Source organism: Lissotriton helveticus, chromosome 7 (assembly GCF_964261635.1).
Source record: "Lissotriton helveticus chromosome 7, aLisHel1.1, whole genome shotgun sequence".
Lineage (NCBI taxonomy): Eukaryota > Metazoa > Chordata > Amphibia > Caudata > Salamandridae > Lissotriton > Lissotriton helveticus.
Window position 1 is genome coordinate 977,435,882 of NC_136068.1, and position 20,208 is coordinate 977,456,089.

The 20,208-nt window shown below is 44.9% G+C and overlaps 1 protein-coding gene across 2 annotated transcripts in view; it reads right to left on the reverse strand.

Moving 5' to 3' along the window:
• The window catches only part of CAMK2A (calcium/calmodulin dependent protein kinase II alpha), a 602,280-nt gene that overhangs the window by 102,737 nt on the left and 479,335 nt on the right, over positions 1–20,208 (reverse strand). For both annotated transcript variants that reach the window (XM_078653588.1, XM_078653589.1), the window contains exons 9-12: positions 18,726–18,820; positions 17,515–17,637; positions 15,504–15,587; positions 14,747–14,789 (exon numbers count right to left, since the gene is read on the reverse strand). In XM_078653588.1, the coding sequence (XP_078509714.1) occupies positions 14,747–14,789; positions 15,504–15,587; positions 17,515–17,637; positions 18,726–18,820 (345 nt within the window). The remainder of the gene's footprint in view (positions 1–14,746; positions 14,790–15,503; positions 15,588–17,514; positions 17,638–18,725; positions 18,821–20,208) is intronic.

Sequence of the window (20,208 nt, forward strand, 5' to 3'; positions counted from 1 at the left end):
TCTAGAACAGTGGTTCCCAAACTTTTGACTCCTGAGGACCCCCATTGAGTCACCACTGGAAGCCGGGGACCCCCAAGCAATTTGTATGAGTTAAATTTCAAATATTAAAACAGTAATTCGAAAAAAAGTACACACGTGTGCACACAAAACAAATACTCAAAGTACTTAGGGGCAGATTTACAATAAGTGACGCATCCATGTATATCAGCAGGGATGCGCCACTTATTGTGCGCCATGCCTCTGCCACCATTGATGCGCCGCATTTACAATGCTGCACCTCATGGGGCAAAAAAGCACAGATGCATGACGCATCTGTGCCGTAAAGGTGGCGCATTGCTGGAGTTGCGTCGAAAGCGCGACACAGCTCCAGCAATGCTCTGGGGGGGCCGAATCTTATTAATGCTATGTCAATCCTTACGCCTGCTTCAAGCAGGCGCAGGGTTTTGACGCAGCATGGGCCCCAAAGTGACTGAGTGAAATCTTGTAGATTTCACTCAGCCACTTTTAGGAGTCGTTCCTGCCTTCTGGCGCAGGGCTTTACAACGTGGCGCATCTCCCAGATGCGTCACGTTGTAAATACCCTGCACCATGGCGCATATTTTGCATCGCCGCTGTATCACGAAAGTGACGCAATGGTGGGGTAAAAGAGGCGCGTAAATCTGCCCCTAAGGATTTTGGGGCCAGATGTACGACCATTTCATTTAGCGCCTCGCAACACATTGCGAGTGGCAAATTGCGAGTCGCTAAATGAAATGTACAACAGTGTGTTTAACACTGTTTCGGATTCCCAATGGGGTCGCAAATTGCGAGGTTCATTAATATTAATGAGCCTCTCGCAATTTGCGAGCCTATTGGGAATGCCAGCCCTCCTAGGTATGGTGCCTGCTGGGCTCTGCAGGACACCATGTCTGGGACTGCTTTTAGATAAAGCAGTTTAAAAAAAAAAAATGCAGCACATTTACCATGCATTTAAAAAAAAAAAAGAAAATTAAACGTTTTCGTTTCATTTTCTAAGGGCAGGCAGAGGTCCCTGGGACCACTGCCTGCCCTTAAAAAATAATTTTGCTTGCATTTGCAAAGGGGACCCAAATGGGAAGGGGTCCCATTGGGACCCCTTCCAATTTGCAAATGCATTACCATCTACTTGAAGTAAGTGGTAATTTCGAGTGTTTTGCGACCGCAAAACATTTGTACATGGTTTTAAGACTCGCTATTTGGAAGGGAATGCCCCTTCCAAATAGCAAGATGCAAAACCTATTTAGCGAGTCGCAAACAAATTGCGACTCGCGAAATAGGCAATGTACATGGCCCAATACGTTTTTGCATGTGAAAGCGGGTTCACGAACCCGTTCACGCATATAAAAACGGATCATACATCTGGCCCGCAGTATTTTATATTGAAGTAATAGCCCCTCTGTCACATGTATTTCATTTGTTTTATAGCATCTCTCATACCATTGTAGGATGTCAGAGCACTTTACATCACACACATATAGAGACATTGAATCGTACATGTAAATCAGTGTGTATATAAAATGTTTAAAGAGTGCTTGGTCTGGAAAAGCACAAACTCAGGATTCAGAACATAACACAGTGGCTAGCACTGCCTTTAACATAAAAAATGTATTTCCACCCAAATAAATCTTTTTATCAGTATCAGGATAATGAATAACTGGGAAAAAACAAAAGTTACTAACTGGTACCATGCAGTTTGCAAGCAGCTCTTTGATGACAATTTATAGGTCCCTGTGCTACATTACGATTGTCACTTATGAAGTGCACAGTAACAAAATAATCTGTGACAAAAGCAGTAACCACAAACCTATGCACATAAAATGCTGCTTTTTAAAATGCATGTTACACGTTCTTTGCAGTAGGCACATTAACCCTCTGTGCTACATTAGTTAAGTCAAAGCTGCCACTAAACCAAACTCTCCTCACGCTCCAGCAGGTACATTAATCACTGGCTTTATCTTGACACTTTTATTGCTGCTAGAAAGCTGCTAAATATACAATTAACTTTTCTGTGCTTTTAAAACTGTTGCCTGCGGACCCCCTGGGAATGTGTCACGGACCCCTGGGGGTCCGCGGACCACAGTATGGGAAACACTGTTCTAGAACATGTCATAGCGGAGACAAGGATTCTGAAAGATTTTTATTTGAGAAGGAACAGCGTTGGATTTATACATTATCCACGCAGAAAAAAAGAACTGAATGATGACATCCCATGGTGGAATGTGCTGCAATAAAATGTATTGCAGCTCACCATCCAGTAGCAAACATTAATGATTATGAACTGCTTTTTGACACTGGGTTTGTACAAAGGTGTATTTTTCACCATATTATTCACATCAGTGTTTTTTCCTTTTCTCTTCCCCCCTTTTTGTCATTGGCTTGTACTACAAGACCACAGATATGAGCAGATGGGACTACATTTCCCATCTACCCCTCCCTCCCACCCCACCCCAACACACATGTGACCTCTTTTCCACCAATAGGTGAGCTTCGGTTCCCTTTAGGAACTTAGGGAAAATTTGGAGTTGGGACTACATTTCCCAGCAGTCCTGCATGCCAGCACCAACCACTCCTCCTTAAGAGACCATGTGACCCTGCTCCCTAAACATAAAAGGCAGCTCAATTCAGGGCTGGCCAGCGTTGTAGGAGTGCAGGGAGCTGAACAGGTGCAAGGGAGGACGATGTCCATTGGTGTAGTAAGTGAGGGGGAAACAGGATAATTGAGTCCTCTCGTTAGAAAACAAAAGGTAAATACTGTGTTTTCTATTCTCCTAAATAGTGTGACGACAGGGATTGCCCCACCCCCACTACCTCATGGAGCCTAAACTTTTAGGACTCATGTAGGTGTCATAAAAACGGTAAACCTTTTTGAAATACACCAGCCTGTGCATGCTATCACTACTGGCTATTATAATTTGTTGTGAGGCTTGTCCTGCTTAATTTGTAAAATATGAAGTGCAGGTGCTCAAACATTTCTAGGAGCCCACCCCCACTTCCCTTGGCTCCACCCACTTCGACCAATAGCTCCACCGACTTACTCTAGTTGCTCCACTGCCAGTGCTTAATTTGTAGAAAAAATAAGTGCCCGGTCCATTTCAGGAGATCACAACAGTTGCACCACACATTGCTCATGCTAGTGCTGCCAATGACAGTTCCAGCACAACTACATACCATCTCACTCATAAAAGCTATACAATTCGGACTATTTTTATGTATTCTGACTTATTAAATACAGTTGTTGTGCTCTTGTGGGCAATTTTTTACAGGCATGGTTGGGATTTTCATTTTAAGGTGAATAAAAATAGAAAGGAAATCATCCAAAACCGGCATTTCCCTTTTGTAACATAGACTTATAAAGAAAATATATATATATATATATATATATATATATATATATATATATATATATATATATATATATATATACAGGAATAATACAATTCAAATCTGTTTTAGACCTGTCTCATCTATCCATAAATGATTAGTAACGCAATAAAGACAAAACAGACTTGTTAAAAAGGTGAGACAGGGAGAGGACTGTAAACAAGTTCATATTTAACCTTCCAGAATTAGAAATTCAGATCAAGTAAAGGAATATTTATTTCACCGAGTAAGGGGCATTGCTGGCCTCAGAAATAGCAAGAGAGGGTCAGAATAGGGAGAAATAAGAGGGGAGAGATGATTGGAAAAAGGACTATGAAGAATAGAGCACCTGCAAGAGCGAGAAATATGAACAGAAGAGGAGCGAGGTGCAGATAGAGGAGTAAGGGAAATGAAGCAACCTTGCCATTTGCCTGCGCCGACAGGTCCCAGAAATCCTTGAGACTCCTGTACTTAATAGTTTACAAGACAAGCATTGAGCACAATGCACTTCAATCGTGTCCAGCAGCAAAACATGGCACCGACACGCAGCTCCTCTGCTAATGCACCTCAACAGTAAACTTGCTTTACTCTGGTAACGAAAGCATAGAACCCCCACAGTTAATGCAGGGCAGAATAGAATGGTAAAGAAACACAACTACGACGCGAAAACCAGCACAAACACCACCCGCCCAGTATGGCAGCATTACACTTTATTAATCTAATGAAAAACATCCTGTTCCATCCCAAATACAGTGTGCACCAGTACATGCAAGGGCATGGGGGGGGGGAGTTTAGATATGGCAACTCTACGCAAGCTTTCCATGAAATCGAAGACCAATGAATATTTGTGAGATAGGAAGAGGACTGTAGCCAGTGTGTTGTGGGCCCTAGTGCAAAGAAGGAAGTGGGCCTCTGGCTGCTCTTGGAATTTTAAAATACATCATTTCATTAAAGTGAGGTGTCCCCTCGCGCCTCTGGGCCCGCTGCACCAATGGAAGCTACGCCCCTGATATGGGAGTCTCAGGGCCCCTTTGTCACATTCTGTGAGGGAGCCAGGCTACACAACCCATCGCAATTGACTTGCCCCTCCAATGGGGACTCTTTTTTTCATGCTGCCCTCCTAGGAGATGTTCATCAAGGTAACTATGCTTTAAACGTACTCCGCTGTGAAGCAACGGACAACAAGGTGACACCATATATGTGGTGTTCAGAACAATTTAAACCCAAGAAAATATTTATATATGTCAGCCAATCTGCTTCGAAGTGACTTCCCCAATGGGAATAGATGTCACTTTGAATTCTTGTCGCCTTTGGAATTCAAAGTCTCTCAAAGTCCCAGTTTTTCACACTCCCCTGCCTCACACACACAATAACCACGGAAAAGGACTGCCTAGAACTATTAACGCGTAAACAGATTGAATTCAATCACAAACTTACAGGTTCTCAGGGCCACATTTTCAATTACTGCTCCTGCACCTGTTTTCGAGAACATTCCCTATGCCCATGACTAGACCGCATTCCCATACTGCACATCAAACACAAAAGGCCTCTAGTCCAAAAACACAACTCACGTTTTGTTGAAAGTGAAAGAAACCATGAAGGCCAGTCTCAAAGACATGTGTTACAAAAAGGGGGGTTAAACCCATATAGTCACGGGGACCTGGGTGCTATGTGATACATGTATAGGAGAGGGTCCCCGTAAAGGTAGTGTATGCCAATGGGCCACACTAAAAAGTGATTAATTACAATTTAGAAAAAAATATATACAACGAAATTTCCATTGGTAATAAGGTTTTATTACCAAGAATTTGAAGACAAAAATTATCTGTTACAATACAAAATTTCATATATTGACAAGCCCCAAAGGGGGGGGGACAAAGGGAGAGAAAGGAAGGAAACTAGAGGAGGAGATAATGAAACAAATAGACACAGTATAAATAGTGACCTAATTATTGCAAGGTTAGTGACACTGTACGAAAAATTGACAATACAGAGGCCAAAATACGGCCAAAATCAAACAATTAACAAATAGTCCAAAACATCCGGCACATATGATGATTCAAATTAATAGGGGTTGTGCCCGGTGTATCAACAAAAAACAAACAGTCGACGTTTCGACCCCTAATAACAGGCTGGGTAAAGTCCTTTCACGGGGTCTTCATCAGGACGTCATACGGGGAGGGGAAGGGGGCCACACTGTGGGGAAAAACATCTTGACTTTAATACATGGTTAAGACGGCAGTTTATCCAATAGTCTAAACCAAGCAGTTAATTTAAAGCTATTACAGCAAAAATTTAATTACCATGGGGTACGGCCTGGGGGGGCTCTGTACACAGGGTTGGCGCCACGCAATTAAGTCGCGGTCAGTCACTAATGGTGGAAAAATCCACAGGAGAGGAGAAAATCAACAGTTAAATCTGTACATGCGCTATGTCAAATTACATCTTATGGTAGGTAAAAGAAGGCTCTAAGGGCCTTTTTTGGCGGCCACAAGAGCAGAACAACAGGTCTTGTAACCACTCTTAGAGTCATAATCATGAGATTAATAATTAAATACTTAAATACCTCGGAACTCTGGCGAAATTGTTGCACCAGGAAACAGCGAGTGGGGCACTCTTAGTGGAATGTAAACATTCGGACAAGCTGGAATTAAGTAAGTGGAAGCACTCGTGTTACTGAATACAAAAAATGATGACCCAAGAAATTCAAAAATTAAATAAAGGCCAATACTGACGAACTTACAAGAGATTGTTTTGCGAACAAGGTAATCAGAGGCCTCCGTCACCGTGGTAATGTGAGGAGCCGTCTGTTTGGACGGCTCCTCACATTACCACGGTGACGGAGGCCTCAGATTACCTTGTTCGCAAAACAATCTCTTGTAAGTTCGTCAGTATTGGCCTTTATTTAATTTTTGAATTTCTTGGGTCATCATTTTTTGTATTCAGTAACACGAGTGCTTCCACTTACTTAATTCCAGCTTGTCCGAATGTTTACATTCCACAAAGAGTGCCCCACTCGCTGTTTCCTGGTGCAACAATTTCGCCAGAGTTCCGAGGTATTTAAGTATTTAATTATTAATCTCATGATTATGACTCTAAGAGTGGTTACAAGACCTGTTGTTCTGCTCTTGTGGCCGCCAAAAAAGGCCCTTAGAGCCTTCTTTTACCTACCATAAGATGTAATTTGACATAGCGCATGTACAGATTTAACTGTTGATTTTCTCCTCTCCTGTGGATTTTTCCACCATTAGTGACTGACCGCAACTTAATTGCGTGGCGCCAACCCTGTGTACAGAGCCCCCCCAGGCCGTACCCCATGGTAATTCAATTTTTGCTGTAATAGCTTTAAATTAACTGCTTGGTTTAGACTATTGGATAAACTGCCGTCTTAACCATGTATTAAAGTCAAGATGTTTTTCCCCACAGTGTGGCCCCCTTCCCCTCCCCGTATGACGTCCTGATGAAGACCCCGTGAAAGGACTTTACCCAGCCTGTTATTAGGGGTCGAAACGTCGACTGTTTGTTTTTTGTTGATACACCGGGCACAACCCCTATTAATTTGAATCATCATATGTGCCGGATGTTTTGGACTATTTGTTAATTGTTTGATTTTGGCCGTATTTTGGCCTCTGTATTGTCAATTTTTCGTACAGTGTCACTAACCTTGCAATAATTAGGTCACTATTTATACTGTGTCTATTTGTTTCATTATCTCCTCCTCTAGTTTCCTTCCTTTCTCTCCCTTTGTCCCCCCCCCTTTGGGGCTTGTCAATATATGAAATTTTGTATTGTAACAGATAATTTTTGTCTTCAAATCCTTGGTAATAAAACCTTATTACCAATGGAAATTTCGTTGTATATATTTTTTTCTAAATTGTAATTAATCACTTTTTAGTGTGGCCCATTGGCATACACTACCTTTACGGGGACCCTCTCCTATACAGTCTCAAAGACAGACCCCTGGAGCCAAAGAGAGACGGTGCTAGTTTCTACGAAATGGAGAGCACTGAAAGTCTCTGACTATACCAGGGTTTCTGAGTCCAAAAGCGTGTCTGCGTTTTAGAAATAAGTGGCAGAGAAGTTTCGGGAGGAGCAGGTCGGGAGCCACTGTATTAATAATTTCCCAAAGTTATTACGGTATATGCTGCTCCATCTAGAAAAGAAAATATCCTTTTGCCACTATTAGAGTGATGTCAGGGGCAGGAAGAGGAGAGGCAGGCGGAAGTCAGAGAGCCTCTTCTCGATGTTTTAGTAGAATAAATGACGGTCTGCTGCTGGCACAGACTCCAGCCACTTCTTTTCCAGATAAACAAGTGACCTTTTCGACCCCTGGGTAAGATAGAGGGCAGCACAGGTCAAATAAAGCACAGTTACTGTCAGCGCTTACAAACAATTTTTAAAGGAACTCATGAGCTTTGGAAATGTGTGCACTGTCAAAGCTCTCAATTGTGTGGCCTGTCCTTTCAAATTAAACAAACTGTAGTGCAGATTGCCCCTTCTGGGCACTGACCCCAGCGCAGCCTCGCCTGAGCAGTCAGCAGAGTTGGAGCAGGCTCAGAGTCAGTCAGCACTGCAGTGACATAATGGTGCGTTAAAAATAAAATAATTAACTATATCAGAATAAATTAAAATACCTGAAACCGAAGCAGAGAGAGCGATCCATGCTACGTACGGGCCAGCCTCATGAGTCTCTGCAGGCACCAAGCTCTCGTCAGCAGCTGGGCCCGGTCCGGACTCGAGCGGCATTACTTCTGCACAACAGATAGAGGTGCGAGTAGCAGTGGCGGGCTCAATGAGCCACAGCACCGCAGGGGCCACAGGTGCACAGCTGTGCATCACTGCCTGCAGTCTCCCCGCAGCGCCCAATGCCGTGATGATGTCGCGTGCCGGTCATCGATGCTGTGCCATCCCGCCGGTCCAATGCCGGTACTATTAATTTATTGCCTTCCTGCTGCGCAGTTAGTAGGCAGCAGTGCACTCAGTCTCTCAGACTATGCTGAGAGGGATGCCACGTGGATCGACGACAAATCCACCCAGTCAAGTCCTCGGCCCCGCGCTGCTTCCACCTCACTTCCTTCTTGTTCCACTGGACGTGAGGTCACATCCAATCGGATCATCCCCCACACGGCGCCACGGCCTGAACGCAACGACTGCAGGGCAGATTGTAACATTTGTAGCAGCACTGAGTCTGAAAGAAGATCTTTAACTGTTCAGTAACTGTGCTGCTGCTGGGCACTGCTCTGTGTGTGCGGAGTGCTCTCTCCAGAGATGCGGAGGGTGCTCATAAGTAAGGCATGCGGCATCCAATTTCAAATATTTTACAACATTCACCAGAAAGACCCATGTGGAGGGTAGACCCGGCCCTGAGAAATAAGTGCCGGTGCTAAGCACTGGAAAGCACCGGCACAAATTAAGCACTGCGTCTTGTGTACTGATTAAGTTTAATGGAGGCTGAGGGTTGCCCCAATTTAGCTTCTCACTCCTCCTTGTTTTTCTACATAGGTCTTTGAATAAAGCCTGTGCCACTTAAATGTGAGTTTTATTTGTGTTTACAAACAACTGAGGCCAAGATTGCTTAAGACATGTCTGTCTAGTCTAACCGTGGGCGTAGTTCGCGTAGTAGCGCTACACGTGGCTACATGAAGTGCACTCCGCACTACGCGAGCTACGCGTTGCACTACGCGAACTGCGTAGTGCGGTGGGGAAATGCTATTTGCAATGATTGCACAGTGCTGGATGCTTGTCCGCACTGTGCAATCATTGTAAACGGCATCTTGCACAGTGCAAGCGGTCATTTTCTGCCGCTTGAGTAAATTTGTACTCGAGCGGCAGTTTTATCAACATGGACCGGTAGTTTCTCATCGCGAGAAGTCGTGAGCATACGCGACCACTCGCAATGAGAAACCTGACCTCCCCGCATTGAGAATCTCGCCAGGAAGTTTATTTTCCACGCTCACGATCGGCAACTTGATGTTGCTGATCGCGAACGAGGAAAAAGTCTCGCCGCGATGTTATTTTGCTCGCTCACGGTCGCCAACTTGACGTTGAGTACCGCGAGCAAGCAAAAAATGCCCGCTACGCTATGCATTTTTGCACTGTGCTACGTGCAATTCGCGTAGCGCGTAGTTGCGCAAACTATGCAAACTACGCGAGCGTAGCGTAGTTTTCCACCCAGGCCTAGTCTAGTCATTCGGTATTGCTATATTGCATTTAGAAAACAGAAAGTATTATAATAACGTGTCATCCAACGCTGATCTAAACTCCATCTGAATTTGGAACTCATCTATGATTAAATAATCACTTCTATTTCAAAGAGAGTGACATCCCAATAGTGGTTCACCAGAGTGGTAAACTGCAGTTGTGACATAACTCAAGGGAAACGAGGAGGTCAGCTTTGGGCTGGGGGGTGGGATGGTGCAGAAGGTGGTGGGTTGAATGTTATGTTATGTTATGTTAATTGTATTTTTATCGCGCACAGCTGCCCCAGCAAAGGGGCGTCCTGGCGCTTGGACAGACACTACAACATAACACACAATAAAAGAAAGGGGCAACTATTCAGAGACGGGAAACAAGAAGGTTTTAATCGCCTGCCTGAAGGCAAGCAGGTCGTCAAGAGCTCGAATATGGACCGGGAGTGAGTTCCATAACCCTGCCGCAAGCACCCGGAAGGAACGGCCACCCATTCTGCACAATTTGAAACGGGGGCATACTGCCAGGTGGAGCGTCTCAGATCTCAAGGACCTTGAAGGAAAATAGGGAGTAAGTAAGTTGGCAAGTGCCGGCGGCGAAGAAAACTTCAAAATTTTAAAAGCCAGACACAGCGCTTTGAACTTGATTCGCTGTCTGACCGGGAGCCAGTGTAGGGCCACGATCGTGCCAGCCACTGAACAGTGTCTGGGGAGGCCCACAATGGCACGTGCCGCGGCATTTTGAACCCTTTGTAGTCTAGAGGCCTCTGCTTGATTCATCCCTAGCATCAGCGAACTGCCGTAGTCCAGCCGGGATAGTATTGATGCCTGGACCACAAGCTGTCTAGTGGGGGGGTCAAAGTACTTTAAAACCGGCCTTATACCCCGCAGGATGCCATAGCATATGGCCGCCACCTTCTTGGTGTGATCCATGAAGGTGATTGCAGGATCCAGCCAAATGCCAAGATTTCTGACGCCAGAGGCAGGAATCGGAATGACACCCAGCTCTGGTGGCCACCACTGATTTCCCCATAGCTCTGCATGCTTCCCTAATACCAACACCTCAGTTTTGGTGGCATTCAACTGAAGGCAGTTGGTCCGGAGCCAGCTTGCTACTGCCACCAGACCCTCTCGGAATCTGGGAGCCTCCACCTCGGGGTCTCCACTAAGTGTCACCGCCAGCTGTGTGTCGTCAGCATATGAGGTCATCGTCAGACCCCACTGTTTGACGACTGCAGCTAGCGGTTTCACATAGAGGTTGAACATTGTAGGGCTCAACGAGGATCCCTGTGGGACTCCCATCTCCAAGGAATAAGTGGCGGATTGAGCTGGTGGTATAGCCACTTTGAAGGTTCGCTCCGATAGAAAGGAACGAAACCACTGGAGAGCGATGTCCGTAACTCCAGCTTCCTGTAAGCGTTGGATCAGTATATGGTGGGACACAGTGTCAAAAGCAGCGCTTAGGTCTAATAGCAGGAGCGCTGCTGTATGACCCGAGTCAAGTACCTGGCGAAGATGTTCCGTGATGTAAAGTAACGCCGTCTCGGTACTGTGTCCTGACCGGAAGCCATTCTGACTGGGATCTAATATCTGGTTACGAGCCAGATGCTCAGACAGAACTGAGTTGACATGGGCTTCCGTTATTTTCGCTATCCAAGGCAGAAGGGATATAGGTCTGTAGTTTTCTGGCATCCGGGGGTCAGAATTGGCCTTTTTTAAAATAGGGGTAATCACTGCCTGTTTCCATGCGGTGGGTACCATTCCGTTGGACAGTGACATATTGATTAATTTCAATATGGGGTCTCGGCACAACGGGGAAAGTGTGTTGATAAAAGCTGGCTTCAACGGGTCCAGGGGAGAACCTGACTTAACCCTAAGGCTAAGCCTGTCAAAGATTTCAATAGGCAGGTCTGGTAGAATAGCCAGGGTATCATGTCCCATAGCATCAGGTTCGGTTACCTCTAGATTTGAACAGCCTGTATCAAATCCTTTGACAGGATGATAGATATTATTTTTTCCTGTTTGTGGGGAGGTAATTGTTGGCGGGGCATTTGCACAAGGTGGTGTGGGAGGTTGTCAGGAGGCCTGTTTTTTTAATATTTGGATTTAGGAAGGAGAGTGGAGGCGAGGGTTGTTTTCAGAGAGTGGTGGTGTAATGTTTAAGGTCCTAGGCCCTCATGCAGCCAACAAACGACACAGACACTTAGTTATGGTAAGTGGAATTGTGCGCCCGGCCCCTTTTATTGGCAGGATCATCTGACCGGTGACACCTGTGATGGATGGTGAGTATATAGGCCAGCCCCCAGAGAGCCTGGTTACAAATGGCATGTGCTGGAGCACTAGAACGTGTCCAGCGGATTACTATAGGTGGAGGTGGATGGCAGAGGGCTGGGCACTTACCTATTTAATTTGAAAGGATGAGTGTGTCTTGAAGGCAGGAGATAAGGTTTTTTTTAAGCTTTCTTTTCACATATTACTTATTGAGTAAGTTCGTCCTACGATGGAAGCTTGGGCAGATGAATCGGGGTGTGGGGCATATACAACATAAAATCTAGATGGGTAAAATGTGAGTATTCTATGCCGCTCAGAACCTTTTAGTGAAAAATAGGCCAGTGATTAATAGCTTCGCATCGACAATTCTATAAATTGAGTGCAGTTTCTAAGGAAGTCATATACAGGAAAATAGATCACTGACAGTGGTGGGAAAGGGATGCATGATGCCAAGTGTGCTTTTTTGTTTGGGGGAAGGAGGGAAATGCTGCTGATGTCAAAATTCCAGTTTTTTTTAGTATTTGGATAATTGGGAATGACCCTCATTGCCTATTTTATGTCTCCTCCAACCCCTCCCTGGAAAACAACCCTACTATTCATAGTTACCCATCTAGAGTTCGGTACAAGTAGTATACTCAATGCAAAGTACAATCATCAGCGGAAGTGTTGTTTGCTCTGTTACAGGCTTTTTTTAAATGTCAAAATCAAGAATGTTTCTGGGGCAAGGGTACGGAAAGGCTCTGTAAGTGTTTTGCTTTAAATGCTCACTAACCCCCTAACGTCATTTATGTAAAAGAAAAATTGTAATATACTGTTCACTAGTTCTAGTCCCACAAAAAATAGCAGGTTAAATAGTGCAAGACAACATTTTAAAGGGGAAAAGCCCCAGTGACCCATGTCATGTTTTGCCTCTTTCTACTTCAATATCTAGAACTCGATGTACAATATATTTCTTGACAAGCAAGGTTTGACTTTCTTGACAGTAATAGTGAATCAGAGGAAATGTAGTTCATAAATATGAACAAACAGAGTAGTTACTGTTTTTAACCCGACCGTTGTCCGTCGCAGCCCCGCCCACCCTTTAGAACGCCCGCACCGTGGTGGAATTGCTGCCGCAGTTAAGGCGTTAATATTTATTAAACGCAATAGGTAAAGTTTGCACTTCTGCTTTTGACGTTTTTGTCTTCTTGAAGTTGTAATTTTTTGCACAATTTGAAAATGTTATTTTTATGCCCTTGAATATTTATACATACCCTGGTTAGATTAGATGATGCATCAATATCCTTCTTGCAGTTGTGACAACAGAGAGCTGCCAGTAGATGGCAGGATAATGCAAATGTCATCTCTCTCTCGCTCTCTCTCTCTCTCTCTTATATGTGTTGGGTGATGTGTTCATGTCATGGGAATGCAAAGGACAAGTCTGGCCATGGTGGTCAGTATGATCTGGAGCTTGTGGAGCAGGGATTTGTTGATTCCGGTGTAGAGGGTGTTTCCGTAGTCCAGTCTGCTTGTTATGAGTGCGTGGGTGACAGTCTTTCTGGATTCGGGGGGATCCATTGTCAGTGTCCAAAGTACTATATGTGTGCTCATGGGCATCTTTGGAGGTAGTCAGGGGTCGCAGCTGTGACCTCTACCTTGCTCACTGCTACTCCTGGCACTTCCTTTGCGACCCCTGGCTTCAGAGGAAGCAAATATTTTGCCCCCTCTGAGGCCAAGGGTCACAAAGGGAGTGCCAGGAGTAGCAGGGAGCAAACTGGAGGTCACAGCTGTGAACCCTGCCTACATCCAAATGGCATCCATGTGTATGCTGCATGAGAGGTGGAGTGCAACGGCCTTCCGATTTCTGTTCCCTGACATAAGTATGCATAAAGTGGCGCATCTCATGGGCAGAAGCAACTGGGATGGACCTCGCTGTGCTAACATCTTCACCGCTCACGCTCCATTTATGATGGAGTCAAATGCATTTGAGCAAAACAATTTGCAATCATGCAGGGCACAAGGGCACATTTGGATTGTGAATTAGAAGATGCACAAAATGTGTTTTTGTCTCGTCTCCTGCTAGTGCAAATTGGGGGGAAAGTGATTACATGATATGCAAAACTTTTGTAGTGGAGGTCAGGACTGAGTATGTGGTGAGCTTTCTGTGGGAGATGAGTTTGGTGCCACCATTTGCACAATTAATTATATGAAATGTGATGCAAGGCCTTGTGATCCTATTACATTTCCAATAAAGCCGTATTTATTATGTTTTATTTGCATGTGAATCAACACATTATGGCTACAATTCACTTCACGCAAACACGTTGCAGTTGTGTTGCATTTCAACCAAAAGCCTGTGGTTATTTCATATTCTGAATTATGTGCCATCGATCCGTCTATCGTTCAAGTACACAGCCCTTCAGTAATGTCGCATTTCAGTGGGTGAGCTCTGATTCTGCTGCATTTGAAGGATTTTATATGCGATGTTTTATATCTTCCGGAGTGCCTGTGCAACTGCATCATTTTTTGAAAGAGAAATGAATCGGTTAATTTTAGGTAAAGGTTTTTTTGCTTCAGCGGATGACAGGACTAAGATATTGTGGGTTAAATATCATGCTGCTCCTGACATCTGGACGCCCCAGTTACTTACCGGTAATCTTCATTACTCCGAGGCCAAGTATTCCTCATGAGAGCCTTTACTTCACAAGGCCATGACTGTGATGAGGAAGTGAGACGGACGTGAATTCATCTTTCCAACCAAGCCTCTCTGATGCACAGGCAAGTCCTGAAACCGACTGCCCGTGTGCCACCCGTCGGCCTTTGCAGGGTGCACCCACTGTGTCTTGCCCCAGCACTCCTCTACCATGTCAAGAAGAAAAGATTATACATTGAAGAACGAGTGGGGTACCACCACGGTAAAAGGTCCCTACCTGAGAAGTTCCGCGTTGCCAGCATGGTGGTCAGGATGGCACCCTTGATGAGAAAGAACAAAACAGCTGTCAGCAAATGCAAGCTGCACAGTATTAGGGTAATTTCATAAGCTCACAGTAAGGCACTTGTCAAGAGAAGTCATTTTCCAGGAATTTAGTAAGCAAGGAGTGAGACACGGAAAAAGAAATGGGAGGTTCTCAAAGTCATACTCTTACATATTTATTTGCCGTGCATAGCGCCATCTAGTCATCAAAGGACTCAGCAGTCCCAGGTCGAGATCCTGTGGAGATTCTGCCAAGCAAACAGGTGGGACAGTGTGGTCAGTATATGTCCAGGGGGATACTCACCTCAGCCCCGCACGAGGTAGATTGTGTGGTGGCCTCCAGCGTTCCACATTGGCAGTGTGACAGTACCCTCACTAGTGCTTTAGGAAAAGTCTGTTAGTATAGCGGCCAGGTCGGCCATGCTATGTAGCACTGTAAAGCTCTGCTAGTAGCAAACTGTAAATGGGATCAACACAACATGTCCAAAACATCCATCCAGGCCTGGCTTTTAGACAAAGCGTTTTGCATTCTGGGTCTTTGAAACTACTTAGGTAACTTCTTGGAGACAGGATGAGAAGGACCTTAACTGCCTTCAAATATTCCCAGTGACAAAAGAAAGAAGAGAGCCAGAGAGATGCAGGAGAAGCTGAAGAAATAAGGATAATTGGGATTCAGGAAGCGTTAGGGAGGGTTAATAGGGCGGGCGGCTCACCTTCAGTTTCCTCCTAGCATTGAACTTCTTCAAGCACTCCACCGTCTCCTGTCGGTGCATGCAGGAGGCCACTGTGGAGCGGTGCTGAAGGCGAGAAAAAAAGAGAGGTCAGTTAGAGAGTGAACAATCAAGGAAAAAACACACCTGTACAACGAGGAATTACGAATGACCCCAGAAAAGCATGTGAAACTATGCAGGGCGCCTTAGGGACCATCACAGCCATATGCTTGAGCAGAATATTTTTTATTCACCACCTATGAAATGTCAAACCTACTCTCAAGATTCGAGATGGTCAACAGGATACGGAGGTTCACCCTAGGGGATCTGGTCAACTTGCCCGACTTGGAGTGCGTGTTTTAGTCTATTTAAGGCCTGTATGGGAGGCAGCTGCGGTTTGTGCAGGTAACAGCGGTGGGACCGTGTAAGGGGGAATTCCGAGGGATGATGCCAAGGGAAAATTAAATAAATAATTCATTTTCCCTCTGCATAATCCCTTGGAATCCGCCCTTATACGGCCCCACCGCTGTTACCTGCACGGACCGCGGCTGATGGGAGGGTAGGTTTCGCAGGTCAGTACAAAATCTTTATTAATTCTTGGAGGGCCAGTAACCCTCACAACTCGATTTTTTAACTCTGTGGATGGCGCTGAGCCCATCATGGAAGCAGTGTGTTGTTTTTTTTAATCCTTAAGGGGAATGGTTTCATCTTGCAGGACAATATAGCCTTAAAAATACTCCATGGGGCTTGACGGCCCAGATAACCTTGATTCACTGGCAATTTGTGTGACTTTAGTTCAGCGAGGCAAGGTTCATCCATCCCCTGAGGTGAGGAGCCTGCTCCAAGGGAATGTACACCAAAAGCAACAGGACTGTGGTGACATCTCTATTGAGAAGCATCTGGTCTGCTCCACTGAGACCTACACTAGTATGGTCTGGGACATGTGAATTAAGGGAAAAGACTGCCTGCTCTAGGGAGATCTGAAGGGCGCCAGTGGACTTGGTCCAGGGATTGTGCCTGATATGGTTGGTTGGAGATGATTCTTATCTATAAAGGCGCAGTGAGTACGAAGATAATAGACTGGAATGCAGTAATCACCTGAGCCTGATAAAGGGGTTCCATCTAAAGGGGATCCCTCCCTGTTATTTTGTTCTTCTCAGAACTATAGGAAATCGGCTTTCTCTGGTTAGATTGAGAGCAGTGTTTGCTCACCGCAGCACACCTTGCTTATAAGGAGTGATCGGGTTTAGTTAGTACACAACAGTTGCGATGAAAACCGGGAATTCTAAAAAGGGCCTGAATTTGAATCCTTGGAACCGATTGCAACTTCAAAGAATTCGGTGACAGAAGGCCACCATTGTCATGGAAATATAAATTGTATAGTACAATTGAATAAACGTTTCAGGCAAAGCACACATTTTCATGGGTGGCCATGGTTTGACTCTACCAAAGAAAAATTAGGAGAATGTTCCAAGTAGCTGATGTTTGTAACCAAAGACCACTAGGGTGGGAGCAGAGTATTTTAAATTTCCAGCGAGCTTGACATATGACTGACTCTGAACTAGACTTTTTAAGAGTCACTAGCTTGCCAAGCTTCTCCCTACTCTCCAGAGGCCATACTGCCTCCAAGATTTGCTACAAATGAGGCAGTCCCTTCCTGCAGACAACTGTGGACAACATGGTCAGAACATGAGATCTGGTTTAAACATTTTTAGAAAATGTCAATTATACAAAAATGTCTCAACATGGCCACTGCCTGCCCTTAATGCCAATAACCCCTTGGTTAATCACTATAATTCAAGCCTGTGATTGTGGCGTTGTCGTACTATGGTACAGCAGCACGAGACCTCGCAAGATCAACTTAATTTAGTGACTTATTAGGATGGATTTAATTAAAAACTTTTGAATGCAGCTCCAATAAACCTATTCGTGAAGAGAGTGTGCCATCACCTCTTTTTGTCATTGTAAACCCCAGTTACTAGGCTTCGCAATGACTTTGCTCTTGATGTCTTACCGATATCCAGGGGTGTTTTAGCGCTTCGGCTGCAGTGATGCGCTTGGCAGGGTTGATCGTCAGCATTTTGTTGATGAGGTCTTTGGCCTCCGGTGTGACCGTGTCCCACTCCGGTGATGGAAACTGGCAAATAAAAAAGAGGAGAGAACAAGGGGACACATGTCGATATTAGGCAGTGTATCATTTTAAATCTAGATTTCATTGCATTCCTTTGGTTCACATCCTTGCACGGGCGACAGCTAGTGTGCAGAGTTACTTGGGGGCATATTAGCAAGAACCTCGTTAAAATTATCGCGGTTTTAGCGGCAGAAAACTGAAGCTAAAACAGCGATAATGGGCTTGCTAATATGCGTTATAGAATTCAAATAGAAGCCCAGGTTAGATTTGCAGGACATCTAACCTGGGCTTCTTTTTTAATTCTATAACACATATTATCAAGGCCATTATCCCCGTTTTAGCGGCAGTTTCCTGCTATTTTTTACCATAAATTAACCCGTTACCTGCGCTGAACGTTCCGCGCTAGTGCGGAACGTTCTATTGCATGGGCGGGGCCGCGACGTCCAACGGACGTGCGCAGCACCACCGAGGTAGTGCACGCAGCAATGGGGTTAACGAAGATTGTGTTTTTTTGTACATCCTAAGTTTGTTAAAGGCAATATTACAGTTGTGGTGTGTGTGAATGTGAGACCCACAAGCTTAAGAACTGGTAGGCATGATGGTTTTCCTGAACACAAGTTGTGAAACATTCTTTGGTACACTGTGGGGTCGGCAAAGGAATCACATCCCAAGTGTTTGGAAACTGAAAATAAACAAAGTACTGTGGCAAAATATTAAACATGGTGTGCAGGGTATGCACACCTGAGTGCAGAGCAATGCCGAAATTCAGCACCAGACGACAATGATAGACAAGATTTGAAGGTTGTGGCAATTGAAGATCTTGGGTAGCCAGCAGTATAGGTGAAACAGGATAAGGTGTATTCTCAAGTTAGGAGTCTCATGTTACAGGTAAAGATGGTGGTGAGGAAATCGGAAAGCCCCACCGGGAGCAGCATCCTGGCTGCTCAGCCCACGCACTCCAAATGACATCCACTCATCCAGGCACACATCAGCATTCTAACTACATCACACTCACTCTGGCTGAGGAACAGGGGACATAACACAAAGGGCGAATGCATGGCTTAGAGATGAAGATACCACAAAGGCCTACTTACGTCATAAGCACCTGCTTTGATCTGCTGGTAGAGGCGATGCTGGTCTTCATCCCAGAAAGGAGGGTATCCAACGAGTAAAATGTAGAGGATTACTCCTGCAAAAACAAGGAATACAATATCAAACCTTTGAGTAAGGAAGGAAGTCTAAAGCGGGCAGTGACAGCTGTCCTATCCTGGGACATTTTCCTCTCCAACGCCCCCCCCCCCCCCCCCCCCCCCGCCCCCCAACAAAAGCTATCTCACTGTGTTTTTTCTGCGTGATTCCCTGGTTGAGCACCTCTGGATGGAGATGTCAGACTAAAGACTATTTCCTGCACTGCTTGTGATGAAGGCCATCACACACTCCGTAGCTTCAACAGATATAAGCAAGTACTTCGCTCAATGTCACGTTTTTAGTCTGAGTTTGTTTATAGATTATTGTTAATTTATACTTTGGCTTGACTAGAGCCTCTTGATGTAAGGACTTGGCATACCTTCCCTTCCTGCCCAGGGAAAGTATATGATTAGATAGTAATAAATGGTTATTTGTTTTTTTAAACGGAAGGGGAGGAGTTTCTGAGGTTACTAAGTGATTATGGTTTTCCAGTATTATTTAATAGTCTAAGTGAAATCTGCATCCGTGTGGATTCCTTGCTGATGACATAAGGGATGTGACGAGGAAAAATTGGACTCAGAATAATGAAAATTGCAGTAAGTATTCTGAACATGAAAAATCATATTAATATCCCTTAGAGCAATCCTAAAAATAATGCGAGAAATATATCAAACTGCGGTCACTGTATTCATTTTCAACACTCCTTTTTGTTTAGCAAACTAGCTAATGCAAATGTGTCCCATCTCTCTTCACCCACATTTCGTGAGTTCTGATGTCATGTCTCAACCTCCCTCAGATATCTCCCCAATGAAGACACACTCCCTGCAGCTTTTCTGTATCTGTACCCACCCACGCCTTACGCATGCCCAGCCTTGTATGCTTGTAACATAACAGCGCACATATGCCTGCTTCAGTCATTTATTGAGAATAGGTATCTCCGGGTAACTCAGTGGCTCAGGGTGGGCAGCTTTGCTTGCTATGCAGGTGCCCACTGCTCAGACCAGCCTCCATCTCAGCTGAGCTGCTATTAACATTCAAGAATACTCCATCTGGGGCCTGCAGTGTTGCTAGTTGGTGCCACCGTTGCCAGGCCTCGTTTCCAGATGTGCTTGCTGAAGTTTATTTAAAAATAATTCTGCTTGAAAATTCAGACGGCTCGAATCTGCAAAATGTCTCTGGCAGCTACAAAATCTGCATAAAAGTAAGAAATTTCAGTTTTGCACCGAAAAATCTGTTCATTAGACTGCCCCTAGTAATCCCCCAATTTCTCTAATGGTCAACCTCTCAACATATACACACTCACACAGATCTATATGGTCACACAGCAGTAAACAGACAAATGCAGAACGCCTAAGACCGCAAAGCAAACATCGGTTGCACTCGGTGTGG